Source organism: Gigantopelta aegis, chromosome 13, assembly GCF_016097555.1.
Source record: "Gigantopelta aegis isolate Gae_Host chromosome 13, Gae_host_genome, whole genome shotgun sequence".
NCBI lineage: Eukaryota > Metazoa > Mollusca > Gastropoda > Neomphalida > Peltospiridae > Gigantopelta > Gigantopelta aegis.
Window position 1 is genome coordinate 24,692,317 of NC_054711.1, and position 20,170 is coordinate 24,712,486.

General features: G+C 37.6%; 1 protein-coding gene across 4 annotated transcripts in view; it reads left to right on the forward strand.

Moving 5' to 3' along the window:
* The window catches only part of LOC121387335 (fatty acid desaturase 2-like), a 71,763-nt gene that overhangs the window by 12,617 nt on the left and 38,976 nt on the right, over nt 1-20,170 (forward strand). For 3 of the 4 annotated variants that reach the window (XM_041518379.1, XM_041518381.1, XM_041518380.1), the window contains 3 exons: nt 9,678-9,824; nt 17,359-17,505; nt 19,661-19,771. In XM_041518379.1, coding sequence (XP_041374313.1) covers nt 9,678-9,824; nt 17,359-17,505; nt 19,661-19,771 — 405 coding nt within the window. The remainder of the gene's footprint in view (nt 1-9,677; nt 9,825-17,358; nt 17,506-19,660; nt 19,772-20,170) is intronic. The other variant, XM_041518382.1, reaches the window with a different exon arrangement.

Genomic DNA, 20,170 nt, shown 5'->3' on the forward strand with positions numbered 1-20,170 from the left:
GATACAGAGGCCAGGCAAGCGAACACCCTGCACTTTTATACTGTCGGTGTTCATGTTGCATGTGCAGACAACGCACGTGCAGTGGTGACATGGTTTGCACGTGGCTGCGTTTTTGCGAATATTCACATTTTTAAACTTTATTGTACAGTAGCTGCATTTTATCGAATGTAACCGTGGGAATGTGTTTGGGACATGCAATGACCTTATATTCACAAAGCATGAACCGGTAGGAAACATAAAATTGGAGTTATAACCCATTTGTACCCTTTTGCGTTTGTTTTTTTGAAGAGTATATATATTCATATAATTATATAAATGTTACAAGAACTTAATTATTACATTTACTTATATCATTTAAATATATTTTTATCGATTAAATTAGCAGTCTGAGGTAAATATCAGTAAAAGCATGTGGGTAGTAGGGTAAAACGCGTCAGCACTCGACTTCCGTTGTAAAAAAAAAAAAAGTACAATTTTCTAAAAATGAAATATCGTTGCAATCGATGACTTATATACAAAGAAAATAAACATAGCATTAATATATAATACCATAAAACAACTAATGACTAAAAACGCATTTTACAAATATTAAAATGACAAAACCAACAAAAATATAACAATAAATATTAATATTAATATCTCCACTAACAGAAGTTGAAATAAATATTGGCTCTACTTATGTAAATAACGATCGATCGCCATCTGAGAGCACTCCACGTGGTCCGGCATGGAATCCGCCATTTTGTTAACCTTTGGCCTTCTGGTCAAAAAGGTCGATGGTCAATAACGAGTCTGCGGAATGTTTCAGGCGTGCACATGATGATAATAATAGTACCATCGAATTCACAAATGAATTCCCTCTTTGAAAATGTCCGGCACTGTATGCTTTTTTTATCTCACTTTATTAATTATAGCGTTTCAAACTTTAGAAAAATTTTTTAAAACACAAATATCAGTCACAGAGAAAATAAAAAACTGAGCACGCTATATATTGTTCGAAAGGTCATCCACTGGCGATTCACATGCTATCAACAGAATTGTTTTATGACGTATCGCTAATCTGCGCAAGGGGATTTTCCAACGCATATGCGCAGAACAAGCCGCGAAAAACGACGCAACCAAAGACAATAGCGATAATTTGCCACTAATTAAGGTTCGCAAAATACACATTTAAACAGTCGTATTAAACACCATTTTTTTTTTTTTAATGCACCACGTTAAAGAGCAAAGGACAGACTTTCGCCTGTTATTTTTTTGGTAATTTATGGATGATTTTAAAAACATATTTTGGGCCTGTAAAAACGGGTGATAATTGCCGATTTTGCAGCATTCCAGGCTTATCGGCTAGGGCTGCCGGTACCTAGTATTATCAGGATTCATGAATTTTATCGATTATTTTTGCACTGTTAATCGTCAACAACGTGAAATTCAATTTGCACGTGCATGCATAGTTCGACATGTCCCGTGTAGTATTCGGTCAATTTGTTTTACTTGTCTTACTGACATTGTTGCCAAGTGAACGAAAACACTTCAAAATGTGTAAACAAAATTTACGTTTTTTACATTGTAGCATTTTTAGTATGCCAAGAATACCCAATATTTTACGCGAACGGGCGATTGGCTTGAATGCTTGATGCTGGCATGTCGACAGAAGACGTTGCAAGGCATGTTGGGAGTTCTAGTCGAGCGATACGAAATCTTCGCGTAAGATTTCGAACAACAGGAAGCACCAACGACTTGCCACGTCGTGGACGTCCGCGTGTTACAACGCGTGGTCAAGACCACTATATCATGAACACGCATTTGCGCAGTCGATTCCAAAATGCCACTGCTACTGCTGCTAACACACCTGGGCTTCATAATAACCGAATCAGTGGGAAAACTGTTCGTAATCGTCTGTGGGAGAACGGTTTACATGCACAACGTCCTTACGTCGGATGCGTTTTAATGCAATGTCATCGTCTAAATCGTCTTAATTGGGCACGTGTACACACTCGTTGGATATGGCGACGCTGGAATACCGTTCTTTTTTCGGATGAATCCAGATTTTCTTTACAACTTGGTGATGGCAGGGTGCGAGTCTACCGTAGGAGAAATGAATGCTATGCTGACTGTTGTGTTCTTGAACGAAATCGTTTCGGGGGTGGGGGTTGTGTCATGGTCTGGGCAGCCATTGCCCATGGTTATCGTTCACCACTAGTCGTCATTGATGGCAGTTTAAATGCTCAAAGTTACCGCGATGACATTCTCGCTCATCACGTCATTCCTCTGTTCCAACGCCAACATCTCGATTTTTCAGCATGATAATGCCACCTCTCATACGGCTAGAGGCACTGTAAAATTTCTTAGGACAAATAACATTGATTTCATTGATGACTGGCCCGCTAAAAGTCCTGATCTCAACCCCATCGAGCATGTCTGGGATAGTCTGGACAGATGATTGAGGCGTCGTCCCAACCCACCCGCTAACGTCAATGAACTTCGTCAAGCGCTCATTCAGGAATGGAACAATATTCCACAGGCAGAAATCAACACTAGTCAATTCTATTCGCCTGCGATGCACTGCAGTGGTCAATTCAAGAGGTGGTCATACCCGTTATTAAGTGGGGTTTTTTTTTTTTTTTTTTTTAACACCTACCACACTTGGTAAAAAATTCTCCCAGTTTCTGTTAACCTATGGCCATGATTTTTACACCAAACGATGCATCATGGAACACTCTTTTAAACGCAAATATAACAATTATTCCCCCGGTTTGTTTTCATCAAGTTATGTTCAAGCAAAGTTAGCGGAAGTTTCTTATTTTGTTCAGTATATATGAACTTTATTTTATGTATTTATAAAACATTTAAGTGAATATGTCAGTAAAAATTATAAACTTGTACCCACTCAACATGGTTTTTGTCAAAAATTAATCCAGTAGTCTAAAGGTTAGGTTAGGTACTTGAGTACATAGACCTACATGTCACATTAAACATGGGCTAGTACTTGCATGTCACAGACTCAAACATGCATAAAACAAAACAAAATTATATACCCATATACTGTAAATGACTAATAAATAAATGAAAACAAAAATATAGCATATTACATTTGGTTCTCGTGGCTAACGTGAATGCGCAAAATTTCTAAATTTATAGTTGTGTGGCATATTTCCGATTTGACGGAAATGGCTGAATTAAATCTCATGGAAATTAAAAATATTTACGGTCCAGTTTTGTCATATTTGTTAACTTTTTGGTGAGGTATGGATACTTTTGTAGATTTATTTTGCATTTATTACAACCATCACAAGTGAAAAGCGATTTTTAAGGTTTTGGTGTTTCATTGTAATGAACACTGTCCAGGCCTTTCCCCAGGATTTTTTTAAGGCACTTACATATATAGCATCATTATAACACAAAAATCAAGCCAAAAGAAGTGGGGTAGTAGGTTGAAAACAGTTAAGTATTTTCCTTCAATCCATCAAATCATGTTGGGGTTGTTTTTGTGGGTTTGTTTTGGGGGGGGGGGGGGGGGGGGGGGGGGGTTAAATCTTTAAAAAAAAACACCCCATCAATTCCCCACCCCCAACAATTTCATAATTTGCGCCATGTTGTTGCTGTTGATTTCAGGGTCGTGTTAAATGCTTGTCACCTCACAGTTTAACAAATACATATCTAGCATTATCTAACAAACATGATTATTGTAAACTAATTCAGTGTACGTTTAACTGCAATTTGTATAAATACTGCATGTTCATTTCCTGTGATCGCGATCTCAGTGCGTGCTCTCGACCATAGCTACAAAATTAACAAAGACAAAGGAAATAACGAAACTGCAGTTAGGTATTCATTGATGCAAACAACTATTGTTTTTCTACACATTTACATCAAGATTTACTTCCATGTAATCGTATTGTTCATGTCCGCAACGATGTCTCTTGACACGTGGGTGTCAGCTGACTCTGAAGCGTGACGTATATTACGCCGAGCTTTCCTCAGTTCAGCCAACGAACTTTCTTCCTAACGTTCGCGAACTATTTGATTGGTGTCCGTAGTGTCCATTTGGTTTAACATGAAGCGCACAAACCAGTGTAGCGAACATTTTGTTTTCGCTCGGTCTGGCTGAAATCAGCCCTTGGGATAGCCGACATGTCTTTCGGCCCTGAACTGGCATGTGTATTCAAATTGACAAGCAGTGTCGGTTTGGTTCAAAGACTTTACAAAATTAAAATAATGGTGACATGTTTTACTCAAGAATTTCACCTTCAGAGATGTTTATTCAATTAATAGGTAGATTTGTCTTGATGCGTAATTCCCAAGCATACATACACTATTACAACAAGCAGTTATCTGGCGGATTAGTAGTAGCCGATCACCTGTACCACGTGACCAGCACAAGCCCGCCGACAATTAAAACGGTGCGATCAATGGACCTCAAAGTGAACATGTAAAGAATTGCAGAGATACCAAATGGAAGTGTGATAATGTGTGGTGAATGACGTTACGGATCACACAGCTCCATTGTTTTGTATACATGTTACAAATTAAGCCGACACGGTCCTGCAGTTAAGGCGCTTACCAGACATGAAGGCGCTTACTTGGCTGGCTAAGGGAGCACGGGCCGTGTCGGCTTATCGCTCTAGGGAAACCCCTGACTGTCAGTAACCTGTAAAGTACTGTAAACTACTGATTGGCAATTTTTTTATGGATGATCGCTGGACATTTTAAAAATATTTATTTTTCTGTTATGATTATAATTATGTATAGTACGCACCCCCATTTTTAAGCTGTATTTTGTAAAGAAAAAAGTGCGCATAATACATGGAGGAAATACGGTAGTTGTAATGGTTTCATCTGCTATTTAGCTCAAGATTTTAATTCCACAAGTGTCTAAAATATGTGTCGAGAGTACTTAATTTTTCACTGTTCCAAACCCATTTGCTGTCATATTTCTAGCAGGCCATATTTTTTTTGTAGCAGGACATATTTCTGTTGGCCTGCTATTTTCAAAAAACAGCAGGTCATTTTTTTTTCAAGCCCTGCAAATCCACTAACCCTCGGTCCTGGCTAGTGAATTTTTGATCTAGGCTAGTGGAAAATATCAACTGCATTAATTATTATAATTAATTACTATAATATATATATATATATATATATATATATATGGTACTAACTAAATCTTCTGTATGGGCTAGTGATTTGTCAGGGTTTCTGCCATAGGGTAAAACTGGTATGGTGCCATACCCAAATAATTTTGCAGATTTTTCTTTTTTAAGTTAACCTTTTGACAAAATTAATCACTCTTATCATTACTGTATGATTTTCTTAACCCTAAACTTAACAACACATTTTTGTTTTGTGGGGAGCCCCCCCTCCCCATATCCCCTGTTGACTGTGTTTATATTCAATTCTATAGCACCATACCTAAAAATTTATTTCTGGCAGAAACACTGTTTACAAGTCTTAACACTGGAGTATACAAAATGACAACTTTGGGTCTGAAAACATCATTTGTAGGGAGGATCCTATGTGGTGGTAGTAGATTTTATTCATCATTCTTTAGCCATATATTTAAGTTAAGACACCAATACAGGCTTTCTGCCAGGAAATAAGTTGAGGGTATGTAATAAAAATTCACATAAGTGGACTTAAAAATCACTCAGGGCTAGCTCAGGCAGTCGCCAAATTCGTCAATTGCGAATTTTAAAAGCAACTGTGGCAAATTTTATTTTAAGTTGGCGAAATAATTTTTCTACATTTTGTTGTTTAGAGAAAAAAAATTCTGCCATTATTGAAGTTTAATAGATAATTTGGCGAAACTGTGTGTTCACCCACCCAGAGCTAGCCCTGAGAGTGATAGCTCCCCTTAAACAACCCTTAGGTCTGCCGTACAGGGCACAGTATTTCACACAAACTGTTCTGTTTGTAGGTCAGTTACACAACTTGAAATTCACATGCATGTGGACCAGCTACCAGTTTGTTACTTATATCAATTATTATATGTGTTCTAAAATTAAAAGCTGTAATCTTAATAGTGATGTGTGGTTAACCGTGGAATCAGTTCGGTTTCGGGTTATAAAAAAAAAAAAATTAACCGTGGAGAGAGAAAAAAACCTGTACTTACTGTAATTTGCCAAGGCGAGTCAAAACCAAAATTTGCCGAACGACTCATATTTTTGTGTTTTGTGATGTTGATCTGTGAATACGATACACGTTTTGAACGTCGCATAGTGTCCTTTGCAATGCAAACTTGTTGCCATTTCAACTTGGCGAAAAACAAGGTAGTTCAGAAAACCCTGTTTGTCTGTGAACTTAATGTCTATTTTATCGCATCCTTGTAATGTTTTCTTATGCACATATCTTCTGCAAAAGACATCCATGTTTATTATTAGTTTGAACCCTTGATTTGTACCTGTACTTTATTATTTGTACCCATAAGGTATTTCCAGTGGGTTTTTCCAATATCCGCTATTTTCGTTAATTTCTGAGACAAAAGATGGATTCACTGTTAACACTGCAATCAGGAACTTAGCAAAGTTTTCTTATTGCCAAACCAAATGTCGTTAAAATGTCAATGAAAAGCGAAATCGAAACCGAAGCCAATTTTCATATTCGCACATTACTAAATCTTAAAGATAGCTGGAATGTTTTAATACTTTTATATATATTCCATATATTTTTCAGACAGGTTTATGAAGATTGATGAGAACCTGCACACCAGTAGTCATATTGAAAAATACTACCTCATTGCAAAATCTTTGTTTGAAATAGTGGAAATGTTACTGTAATAGTAACTATTAGGGTTAAATAAATCGCAGATTATTCAAATGTAATTCAACAGACCCAACAAACAGTTACCTACGTAAAAATCAAGTGGCCTGACTTGGGTAAATCTAATACTTTAAAATATAGTCTACTGCGTTAGTGAAGTCACCATCCACATACATGTGCATGATCAGTGAAAATCTGGAAGCCTGTCTCTCGTTGCCCATGATTCCCAATGCCATGATTATTATATTGAGTACGACTATTCAACAGAACCTAAAAATAGTTTCCGATGGCTTCCCTTGATCACAAGGCATGTAGCCGAAAAAGTGGTTGCCATGAAATTTGAAGCCCTGTAGCATTGTGGATAATACAGTACCTGACTCAAACATACAATCGGCTAATAACTCAAAGTCTGTAAAGCGGGCTGGAAACCAATTAGTCAGCCATCTATGCCTATGGTCAACGACAGTCCGTTACTTTTCGCAACTTTAACTTCATACACTATAAATATAACATATCTTACAAATATAACATATCTTGCCGTATTTTCAAAATCAAGTACAAGATTTTCTTCAAACAGTCTGGTGCAATAGTAATTTTGAAACAAATTTTCAATAGTAATTTTGCACTGGAATTTTTCCAGAGTTATGAACGTATCATGCACCCCATGCAGTGATAGAAATACGCAGAATTTTTTACTAGTCCACCGGACAAATACATCTAGAAATCTACTTGCCTGCCAATATTTTCACATGTCCAAATAAATGGTTTATTTTATTCAAGTATCAGGATGATGTTTATGATTGCTAGAAATGAAACTGCATTGAAAATTTTTACTTGTCCAGTAGACAACCACGAGGCACATTTTGTTTGTCCGAATAGATTTTCACTTGTTGGAACAAACGAACAAGTGCTTATTTTGAAAAACTGCACCCAGTTTATAGTTATTGTAAGGAGATAAAAAATAACATCATTGGAATACTGATGTCATTCAAATTCAAAATATTTCACCACATTGAAATAAAAACCGGTCTACTTACTTTGACCTCTGTCAAACCAGTTCTGAGGTCTGTATTGAATATATACTAATCAAAAGAATTTAAGGGTCAGACGATATTTTCGACATTATTTTCTGAATGTCAATTATATTAGCTAGACCATAATGTCACGCATGGTATTGTTCCATTTTGACGAAAGTGGGTCTAAGCAACCCATAAATGAATTAAAATCCACTATCACTGACACTGTCGACTAGCTCTAATGGCGAAAACATGCTTACATTTGCACGTAAATTAGGGCGAAAGCGAAAGGTCTGCTAAGTGCCCATAACTTGCTTTTTCACAAAGCGCTTCATTTGCACGCTTTGCACGTGTATTCCATGTTCCCAATGCTGAATTTCCGTATAATTGGAGCTTGCGTTCGTGTACGGTGCACACTCCAAATTCGACAATGGTACGACGTCAACTGACTATCGAAGATCGAGGAAGGGCTATTGCTTGGCTTCAGGATGGCAATACGCAAAGAAATGTTGCTCTGAGACTTGGTGTCAGTCAGAGTGTCGTTGGCCGACTGTGGCAACGGTACCAAGCAACGAATTCTGTTCGAAATCGTCCACGTTCGGGAAGACCCCGAAGCACTACAAATAAAGAGGACCGCTACATCACCAATATGGCTCTACCTCAACGCACAACCACTGCACGCCGATTACGTGACAATGTGCGGACTGCGACTGGAACTCAAGTGTCTGATCAAACCATACGCAATCGTCTGAGAGCCAATAATCTACGAGAATGGCCAGACGTCACTGGTGCACGCTTCATCTGCGGTGGCAACGTGTTCAGTGGGGTCGAGTGATGTTCACTGATGAGTCCAGGTTTAGTCTCCAGTTCAACGACGGTCGGGTTCGTGTCTACAGACGTCCTGGGGAGCGCTTCTCTGACGTTAACGTTAGACATCATCACCGGTTCGGTGGTGGCAGCGTCATGGTGTTGGGCGGCATCTCTATCCACCACAGGACCCCCCTCTATGTGGTGGATGGCAATCTGAATGGAATCCGCTATCTGAATGAGATTATCTGGCTGTTGGTTCTCCCAGGCCTTCAGCAGATTGGCGGCGGGGCAGTTCTGCAGGATGACAATGCCAGACCCCACCGCGCCAGGGTGGTAACAGACTTTCTCAGACAACAAGGTATCGCCAGGATGGATTGGCCAGCATATTCGCCTGACTTGGCCCCAATAGAGAACGCCTGGGACCGAATTAGGCAGGAGAGTTCGGGATAACCATGCCCCTCCGGCCAACCTTCATGATCTGGGTCAACTTCTTATGGCAGAGTGGCAGGCCATTCCCCAAGAGTTCTTCAGACGTCTGATCAACAGCATGAGGCAACGATGTGTCGAGTGTATTCGTGCCAGGGGTGGATTCACACACTATTAAACAAATGTTCTAATGTGTAAAATCCATGTTTGACAACCTTCAACTTTGACAGCATGTCATGTGACTTTCTTGTATACAGTGACGTTTATTTGTGTTTTTTTGTAAATATGGAACAATAAATAAAAAATTTGGTGTAGTTTACATCATCAATCTAATACACTCTGAAACTTATTTGGTTATAAATTTTTGACCCTTAAATTCTTTTGAGTAGTATACAACACTTTACTACATATCGGCATGTTTTTATTTTTCATAATTTTAGACAAACGATTTAGTTAAAATTTTAAAAGATCTACGAAAGAAATAAAAAGTACAGTTTGTCAAATATATGATAATGAAAAAAATTTGTGTTGGATATGTTATATTTATTGTATGAGAAAAAGGAAAAAATGGCTGTTGTCGACCTAAATTGCTTTATTTTGTAATCAAATACTGTAGTTTAAATAGATAGTTTTCCAGACTGACTTTTGAGATTAAATTTTACTTCATTTCAGGATGCATTCCGCGCTTTCCATAAAGACCTGACAGCAGTAAGAAAATACCTGAAACCCATTCACATTGGAACGCTACCTGAATCTGAACGCAACGACACCGAGCTACAAACAGACTTTAGAGAGCTGAGAAAAACAGCAGAGGACATGGTGAGTTGGATCATGTAGTTGAATGAATGAATGTTAAATTACACCTCAGCACGAAAAATACATCGGCTATTGGGTGTCAAACTATGGTAATGCAAACAAATAAAGTGGTGATCAACATCAATATAAAAATTCAAGATTTAAATAAAAACAGTGTAAGGAACTGTGCAAAAATACAAATATCACAGATAGATACTGACTTTTACTCAAAATTTCAGTACATGTAGTTGAAGACAATCTTATGTGTAAACGGAAGAAGGAAGGAAATGTTTTATTTAACAATGCATCAGCACATTTTATTTATGGTTATATGGCGTCGGGATATGGTTAAGGACCACACAAACCTGCTGTCGCCACTTCATGGGCTACTCTTTTTCGATTAGCAGCAAGGGATCTTTTATATACACCATCCCACAGACAGGATAGTACATATCCAAGCCTTTGTTACACCAGTTGTGGAATACTGGCTGGAACGAGAAATAGCCCAATGGGCCCACTGATGGGAATCAATCCTAGATCGATTGCGCATCAGGCGAGCGCTGTGCCACTAAGCTACATCCCGCTCCTATGTGTAGACGAATTGTTGAGTATAGATGGGATATGAAACAAAGAAAGAAATGTTTTATTTAACAACGCACTCAACACATTTTATTTACGGTTATATGGCGTCAGATATTGAGAGAGGAAACCCACTGTTGCCACTTGATGTGCTACTCTTTTCGATTAGCAACAAGGGATCTTTTATATGCACCATCCCACAGACAGGGTTGTACATACCACAGCCATCGATCCCACACTGACTGCGCATAGAGAGAACGCTGTACCACTGGGCTATGTCCTGCCCCGGATGGTATATGACATAGCCCAGTGGTAAAGCTAGTAATGGAAAAATGTAGTGGGTTTCCTCTCTAAGACCGTCAGAATTACCAACATCTATTAGTCCATGATTAATAAATCAATGATGTGCTCTAGTGGAATTGTGCAAAAAAACAAAGCAAAACAAAATTTGGGTATAGTTATAATGTTACATATTTAGAATACAGATATTTACATTAAATCTCAGCATCAGCTAGTTCTATAGGACAAATGTCAGTCAATTTTTAAATTGTCTGCCGTTTTGAAGTTTACTCGTCCCACCCAAATGTTTGTGTTGGAAATGGAACAAGTGATTTTCCATAGTTAATTATTCTAGTTTGGACAAGTTTACACAGGCACACACAATTAATGAATATGGCACATTGTGTATTGTGGCAAATGTCAACTACGATGTAATATCCATGAATTTTATAAAACTTCCGTTGGCTTATAATAAAAATAAATCATTGCCAGTTTGCATCTAAAAATTAACAAAATAGGGCTGAAAAGAAAGAAAATGAAATGTGTCTGATGTATGTACATGTATATTATTAAACATAATTTAAAACATATAAATACTGCAACTAACCCCATCACTGGCATTGTTTTCAACAGAGACACTTGTCATGTCTGATGTAAACCTTTCACAACTATGAACCAATCCAGCTGTCCACACTTCAGTGTATTACTAGTTGTAAATTAATTCATTGAACATTACAGCCACTCACCAGTTAAAGCTGTTTGTCTATGCTATAGCAAGTGGCTTGCCCCATGTAAGAAGTAAACATCAGTTTTGTTTTTCACTTGGGTAGGCTACATCAAAGAAACGGCCAAAGTGAAATTGACAGTGTTGAAATGTTTTAATCTGTTAGACTGCATTTAGGTGGGCACTTTGATTTCATGTTATTACATTTGATTTTGAGTTGAATCGTTTGTATTTTTCTTTCAAGAACTTATAGCAGACTTGCAGAACAAAATATTTTGAACTCGAAGCCAAATAAATAATTTTTACAACATTCATATTGGGTCTTTGTTTCTAGAATAACATGTTTACAGGCCCATAGGCATGACATCTGGAGTGGGGAAGGCACAGTCTACTTGGGGGGGGGGAGGGGAGGGGAAGCCAGATTTTAATCCTTATTTACATGAATATGGAATAGGGGGCGGTGGGCACAGGCCTCTCCCCTGGCTCCTGCAGGCCTGGCGTACATCGTGTTAATAATTTTATTTATTATTCATGATTAAATATTTTTAATTTTCTAATTAATTGAATGGAATAAGCAAAATAAACATTATGCTTTTTATATTTTGTTCAATGCACAGTAGCATCTCTAACAAAATATACTGTAACATTAGTACACTGTAGCTGAAATTGATTGACAATTAACAGTTGCTAATTTAAGCAATGTTTATTTCGTCTGCGCTTTGCCAAGTAACACAGTTTCACTACTCAACACCCCTCAGAACAATAGGTGTGAACTGTGGAAAAGCTGTGTGCAACGAACTGCAACGCAAATATTAGTAGCTTGAACTAGCATCAATAAACACTACCGCCGATTTGCAACGATGCAAAATTAAAAATATTTAATCTTACACCATTTATTTATTATTATTTTAAAATACATATATAAACAAATTAAATTCATACATGTATCGGCATACAATGTTCTGCAGTTAAGAATAAGATAGACTGTCCACAAGGCATTTGTAAAGTTTACCGTTAGTTATAATCTGGAAATGGGGCTCTATTGGATAATCGGTTATAAGCATAAATTGCAGTGCCCCTCTAACAATGTAATTCAAACCCTGAAAACGTCTCACCTGTTTTGTTTCTGTACACTTGTAGTAGTACTGTAAAAGCTATTGACTTCTGGAAGATGTTTGTCTGAAGTTTACAAAAACAGTTAAAGAAAAAGAGGTTTTTTTTGTTTAAAAAGGCCACTACAGCCATTGAAATGAGTCGAGAACGGTCGGTCAGGTTGCCGGGAGGTTACCAGATGTAAGAAAAGTCGAACGGTGTTTCGTTCATGACAAAATTTAAAGGTAACGGTAGTTTCGTTTCCGAATGTAAAGCAGGCAATTCATTTTCTCGTAAGGCATTGCATCTATGTTCGCGCATCGGCCTCGGTGGCGTCGTGGCAGGCCATCGGTCTACAGGCTGGTAGGTACTGGGTTCGGATCCCAGTCGAGGCATGGGATTTTTAATCGAGATACCGACTCCAAACCCTGAGTGAGTGCTCCGCAAGGCTCAATGGGTAGGTGTAAACCACTTGCACCGACCAGTGATCCATAACTGGTTCAACAAAGGCCATGGTTTGTGCTATCCTGCCTGTGGGAAGCGCAAATAAAAGATCCCTTGCTGCCTGTCGTAAAAAGAGTAGCCTATGTGGCGACAGCGGGTTTCCTCTAAAAACAGTGTCAGAATGACCATATGTTTGACGTCCAATAGCCGATGATAAGATAAAAAATCAATGTGCTCTAGCGGCGTCGTTAAATAAAACAAACTACTATGTTTGCGCACACTTGTGCAATTGCAAGCAATTATAGTCATTCCGCGTTTAAGCAGTGCGTCCACTAGATAAATTTACTTTCAGATTTTGTTTCTCGTACCGATGTTCACACGCACCGATACAATTTCAGAATGTCCACGTTAAAGTACCGTATATCGCTGTGTATTAGCCGACTTTTTGATACAAAATTTATCAAGTCAAAGGCTGGGGTCGGCTTATCTAAGGAGTCAACATTTTATTGGAAATGTAAAGTTAGAATAGTGACGTCACGGCTCGACTCGATCTATTGTCATTATTGTGCTCTGCATTTCCGCTTTCATAAAGGTTTAATATTGCATTTTAACACAAGCTATTACAAATAAAAGATATTAAAATTGTATATATATGTTCATCTTTAATAAATGTTGGTGTTTAAAAGTTATTTAGTAATATTTATCTGTTTAAACAACAATAAATGGTGACCGATCAAAACAATTTCGGAAAACTTCGCAGGTCACGTGTCATTACAAAACTGCTTACTAAACCGGTGAACACGTTAATTGTTCCAGCTTCATTTGTTTTGTTTGTCGGCTTGGGATTAATCAACACGGGTGGTTGGGTATGGTAGGGTATAGCCGACTAGTAATGAAAAGACCGATTAGCACAATCAACAATGCAAACAGTCACTGTGTTTTTAACGTGTGGCTGCAATCAAGAATGTTTAGGTATATTTCGCTATCTTGGTACTTATATTTTACGAGAAATAAATTAACCGGACACCGTTTCTATAAATAGAAATCGGCTACTGCTTCCGGATAAGTTTGCTGTGACAAATGACGTTTGAAAGCAGATGTACTTTGTCATTTTGTAGAGACCACACAGACATCTGACTTGGTTAGTTTTATATAGGGGGGTCGGCTTATATACAAGGTCGATAATTTTAAAGCCGATTTGGAGGGTGAAACTAGGGGGTCGGCTAATGCATGGAGTCGGCTAATACACAGCGATATACGGTAGTAGTAAGAGGAATTCAATTCTAAGTTTCATATAGTTGTGGTAACCTATAGGTTACCAGGCTATATTTTGTGGTAAACTGTAAATGGGTTACCAGACACAATGCTTATTTCGATGCCTGCACTAGAGCACATTGATTTATTAATCATAGGCTATTGGATGCGAAACATTTTGGTAATTCTGACACATAGTCATCAGAGGAAACTTACTACGCTTTCCTAATGCAGCAAGGGATCTTTTATATGCACTTTCCCAGACAGGAAACACATACCATGGCCTTTGATATACCAGTCGATATTGAATTTATCCTCGTTGCATTCGTCATTCCACCTGAGCAGGATAAAGCCGATATCTTAAGGCAGTAACCAGTTATTTTTTTATCCTGCAAGCCTACGGGAATAGTCTGAAAATAATTATTTATTTCATTTTTGTGTAAGCAAATAGAGTACTGTCAACTAGCAGGGCTTTTGCCATATAACATCATACAAGATACATGACGTCGTTTTTTGTAAGACGCTAGCTACATTCTGTCACATTCAAAAAGTGTTTCTAAACTATTAATTAAGAAAGAAATATATAAGTTTTGTATTATCACAAAACTGTTATTTCTATTTACTGCACATGCTTAAACAAATGTTTTAAAGAGTATGTTTATTAAAATTAGTCTAAAATACTGGAGTCGAGTCGGGCTTATGTCGCGTGACCTATATATTTTTGGTCAGTGAATGAAAATATAGAGATTTATCTAGTCATCATAACTTGCCAATGTATACAGTGATTGCGGGATAAAACTAGTTATTTAGTTTGCAGCAATTGGTTGTGTTTTGTGTTTATTGTTTTGTATATGTATTGTGAGTAAATGTACTGTGTTACCCGTGTCGACTGAATTGTTCATGTAGTGTAATTTTTGTGATAAAATTAAAAACATGAAAATGGTATATAGACACCAAAGAGTCTCAGTAAAAATATACTATGCTCTTGTTAAACAAATGTTCCTATCCTTACCAAGTTATCTGCCAGAGGGTAAAACGGGTATGGCATCAATTTAAGTTAACTTCTTGACAAAATTAATGACTGTTATCATTAATGCAGGGCGCAAAGCAGCACTTTATATTTACTCGCCAACTGGCTAGTGAATAAAAAAAAATACTAGCCAACTAGAGATTGTTACTCGCCAGGCAACATATGAAGTACATTTTGTTTTACTTTCCTTTGTAAACCATTTTTTAATTGGGTTATGCGATTCCGACAAGTATACCGACGGCTACAGTTACCGAAACTAGGACGTATTTTATTTATTTATTTATTTTTGTTCACGATATGCTATCGTTACCAACAACTTTCTCGAACGTTTTTTTAAAATTTATTTAGCATATTCCCGCCATGCAACATTTAGCTTAACTTTAGGTGCAAACAAATTGGCTGCGAAGCGGGTCCAATGCTGTGTGAAAACTCATTTACAATCGGAAAACCCTGATGTGTCACGAGGCTTTCCGAACACCTCGATCGTCAAGTCGGCCGGAGAGCTCCGAGTGTGATATCCGCAAACAGGGCAAACTGCGGAAGTGTATGTTTACAGTTTCGATCATTAGTATGTGTCGTCCGACTGATTAGTGAAATAAATGTTACAGTGACAGCTTCATTCTGAAAAAATAATCTACTCGCCAAAAGGCTAGTGTTTTGCAAATTTAAATCGCCATAACAGAATTTCACTCGCATAGGCGAGTGTTTCACTCGCAGTATTGCGCCCTGTAATGTATGATTTTCTTGACCCTAACCCTAAACTGAACTCACTCTTTTTCTGTTGCATTCAATTCCATAGCGCAATACCCCAACATTTCTGTTTGGCAGAAACACTGTTTACTATTTACACAGAGTTCGAACATAAGAATTTGTCACCCATGGTACCGGCCTCGATGGCATCGTGGTTAGGCCATCGGTCTACAGGCTGGAAGGTAATGGGTTCGGATCCCAGTCGAGGCATGATATTTTTAATCCAGATACCGACTCCAAACCCTGAGTGAGTGCTCCGCAAGGCTCAATGGGTAGGTGTAAACCACTTGCACCGACCAGTGATCCATCACTGGTTCAACAAAGGCCATGGTTTGTGCTATCCTGCCTATGGGAAGTGCAAATAAAAGATCCCTTGCTGCTAATCGGAAAGAGTAGCCAATGTAGTGGCGACAGCAGGTTTCCTCTCAAAATCTGTGTGGTCCTTAACCATATGTCTGACGCCATTTAACCGTAAATAAAATGTGTTGAGTGCGTTAAATAAAACATTTCTTTCTTTTTCTTTCTTTGTCACCCATGGCATTAAAAACAAGAAATGTCCTTGCATGAAATGGCCCACTGACGGCAATTGTGAGTCGGCGTATATGGCAATTTTGTTTTAAAGTGATTTTTGCATCAAATATGATTGAAAGGTTAGTTTGTTGCATGTAGACTTATTTCAGATGAACAAATGTTAAATACTGGCAGATAATGTACACCACATTTATTCCGTTTGATGTCGTCGAGGCGTTTTACTGATGGCAGTAATTTGTATGCAGTGGCACAAATGTGACAAAAGTGCCGTCAGTGATGCTCTTGACACATGCCAATTTATATCTCAGCAATGGCAATTGCCGATGTTACGTTCGAGCCCTGTTTACATGTACAGGTAGCTAGTGATTTTCCAGGGACTTTTTCAGTTAATTAGTATAAGGATAAACTCTATATAAATTTGGATTTTGGGTTACCGTACTATAATCTTTGTATGTCCAGATATATTTTATACAGGATGTTAATATAATTTTAAGCTCTGTATATATATATATATTGATTCTTGAATGAATGGATGAATGTCAAACTATTGTAATTAATATTGGTTCTTGAATAACAGTAGCCAGTGTATTGTTCGTGCTGGGGTGTCGTTAAACCCTTCATTCATTCATTCATTCATTCATTCATTGAAGAACCAATATATATATATATATATATATATATATATATATATATATATATATATATATATATATATATATATATATATATATACACGGCTTAAAATTATATTAACATATTTGTCCTTGAATAACATAAATATATATGTATATCTCCTGAACCCATTGTGTAAATTTTGATTTTTAGTTTGTACACAGTGTTTATAATATTATATAGCCTCTGTGTGTTTTTTTCAGGGCCTGTTTACGCCAAGCATTTTGTTTTTTGCTGCACACCTGGGCCACATCTTGATGTTCGAAGTCCTCGCTTACCTTGTTCTTGCTTACTTGGGAGTCGGCTGGTGGCAGATCATGTTATCGATGGCATGCTACACCATTGTAGAGGTAATGTACTCAATCTTTTACATGATTCTCAGGTACAGTGACAATGTTTTTTTTACATATTGATAAACTCTTCCAAAAACAAATTTTGATGGATGTCTATGACATGTAGAGGTTAATTGAAAATAGTTGCACTTGCCCCCAGGCATATGTATATAACTAAGTTACTTGTTCAACATGAAAAAAAAAAATTAAAATTGCCATGGGCGTCTTGTAATGGGAATTTTGAACCCCTACGTACAGCAAGTTTAATGCCGTAGTTTGTGTTTGCATCCCAGTTTTGGATCCAAACAGAGTGAGTACATGGTTTAAATAATATTTATTACTGCCACATTTGTGATATTGGGATCAGCCAACAAGAGTGTGCCTATATTGAGGTATTTTCCTAAATGTTTTAAAATGCAAATGTGTCATATATGACCAAGAAAGAAATGTTTTATTTAACGACGCACTCAACACATTTTATTTACGGTTATATGGCGTCAGACATGTGGTTAAGGACTACACAGATTTTGAGAGGAAACCCGCTGTCGCCACATAGGCTACTCTTTTACGACAGGCAGCAAGGGATCTTTTATTTGCGCTTCCCACAGGCAGGATAGCACAAACCATGGCCTTTGTTGAACCAGTTATGGATCACTGGTCGGTGCAAGTGGTTTACACCTACCCATTGAGCCTTGCGGAGCACTCACTCAGGGTTTGGAGTCGGTATCTGGATTAAAAACCCCATGCATCGACTGGGATCCGAACCCAGTACCTACCAACCTGTAGACCGATGGCCTGCCACGACGCCACCGAGCCCGGTATATATATGACCAAGATGACAAAAATAATAAATTAATATTTACAAACTAGTAACTTCTGCAACAAGTAAAAACCAAAGATTATCCCTTCATAACTGACAGCAATACATTTTTATTCAGCAGAAAAAACCCCCCACCCTGCTATTGTCAAGCCCCTGATGTATGGCAATTCATATTGCACTATGGCAAGGGCCATCAGTGCTGCTATTAAATTCGAGCCCTGTTTTATTACTAGTCAAAATCTGTCCTTTGTCAAGTTGTGATTTTCCTCTCTGAATTATTAAAATATTCTTCTGTTATATAACAATTTAATATTTCAGCGTTGTCTGACATCAAGAATAAGTAATTGATCATTTCATTGACATGTAGGTATATTCCTTTTCAGCTGATGTTACTCAAACATGTAAATCAAATGATTTAAATTGTTTGAAATGAACATGTGTTAAAGATTTCCATATTTTAACATATTACTAACTTCTTTTGCGTGTAAGTGTGTAGCAGGAGGTTTTATTTTTTAATGTATCTAGATATTATATGTAGTAGTTGTCTGCCAAGCATTATAAATTCTGAACAGCGGTTGCACGTGCAACTTGGGCTACACAGCACGTGGTTTGGTTTCGCTGTCATTTCAGTCTAGCATAATTTGGTGGAGTTGATGACGGAATTGTCGGAGAGGAGTTCGTGGGTTGATGGTTTCAAGTTGAATGTATCGGTCACCTGGTTTCTTGAACGGGGTATTTTTATTTGTTTTCCCACGATTTGATGTTTTGTTGTAACTTGAGCCACTACCAGAATAAAGAACCTCTCAACCCCTTAACGACTTACAGCGAGTCGTTGTCCCATTCTTTGGTGTCGTCGGCGATGAAATTATTAGCTGTTACATAAGAAACTCAGGAGGATGAAAAATTGCAATACTGAAGATGTCGATAAGAAAATTACAGTAATAATGAATGTGATAGGGGAGATGTAGGCTATTTTTAAGGGGTGCAGTGTTTCACATCACTCAAAATGAAGCGTGTAGAGGACACAGTCGTACCTGTTACCCTCAAAAAAGAAAGTCTTGTGATGTTCATCGGATCAGGGATGAGAATTTTCCACAGAATTCAGCTTGGATTGTGACTCATTTTAGATGTTGATCTCGGTCCTGTCTAGATTTGTTGAGAAATGGGTGGGGGTGGGGTGCTTTTTTTTTAATAACATGAATCATTTGTGTACATAATTTAGATCTCCTGTCTTATGAAATGAGGAAGGATGAAGCTTACAGATGTTGGTAAATCGGTGCTTGTATGGTTTTTAACTCGTGTGTTATGGTGTGTGTTTATTTGTTCTCTCATGATACTTGTTGTTTTTTCTAGGCACAAACTGCCTGGATACAGCATGATTTCGGTCACCTATCCGCATTTAGTAATAGATTTAGTTCCAAATGGGACCATCTTCTTCATTATTTAGTAATGGGATTTCTACAGGTAATGGTGATATTTGAGCACTTTTTCCTTGATTTCATTGCATATTAGATTGGCATTAACAAAAACTGGCCACTTTGATGGATCTCTGCTGATGTAATCAGACACTGCATTTTTTAAGATTCTGCTACAATTGTAAATATGATATAATATGGATATTTGGGATTCATTCTCATACTGTTTTGACCAAAAATCTGAAATTCATGGAAGCATGAAATCTGCTTTCTACATTGCGATGGATGTGGTCGTGTATGCAAGAAAACATTTTTCATTTGCCGACTAAAACATTTTATACTATCTCTATATACCAAAAAATCAAAGCAGGGGCCATTTGGCTCCTAAATGGAAAAAGTTAACATAGAAAGGTGGGAATGCTGCTAAATGCGTAGCCAGGTAATATTC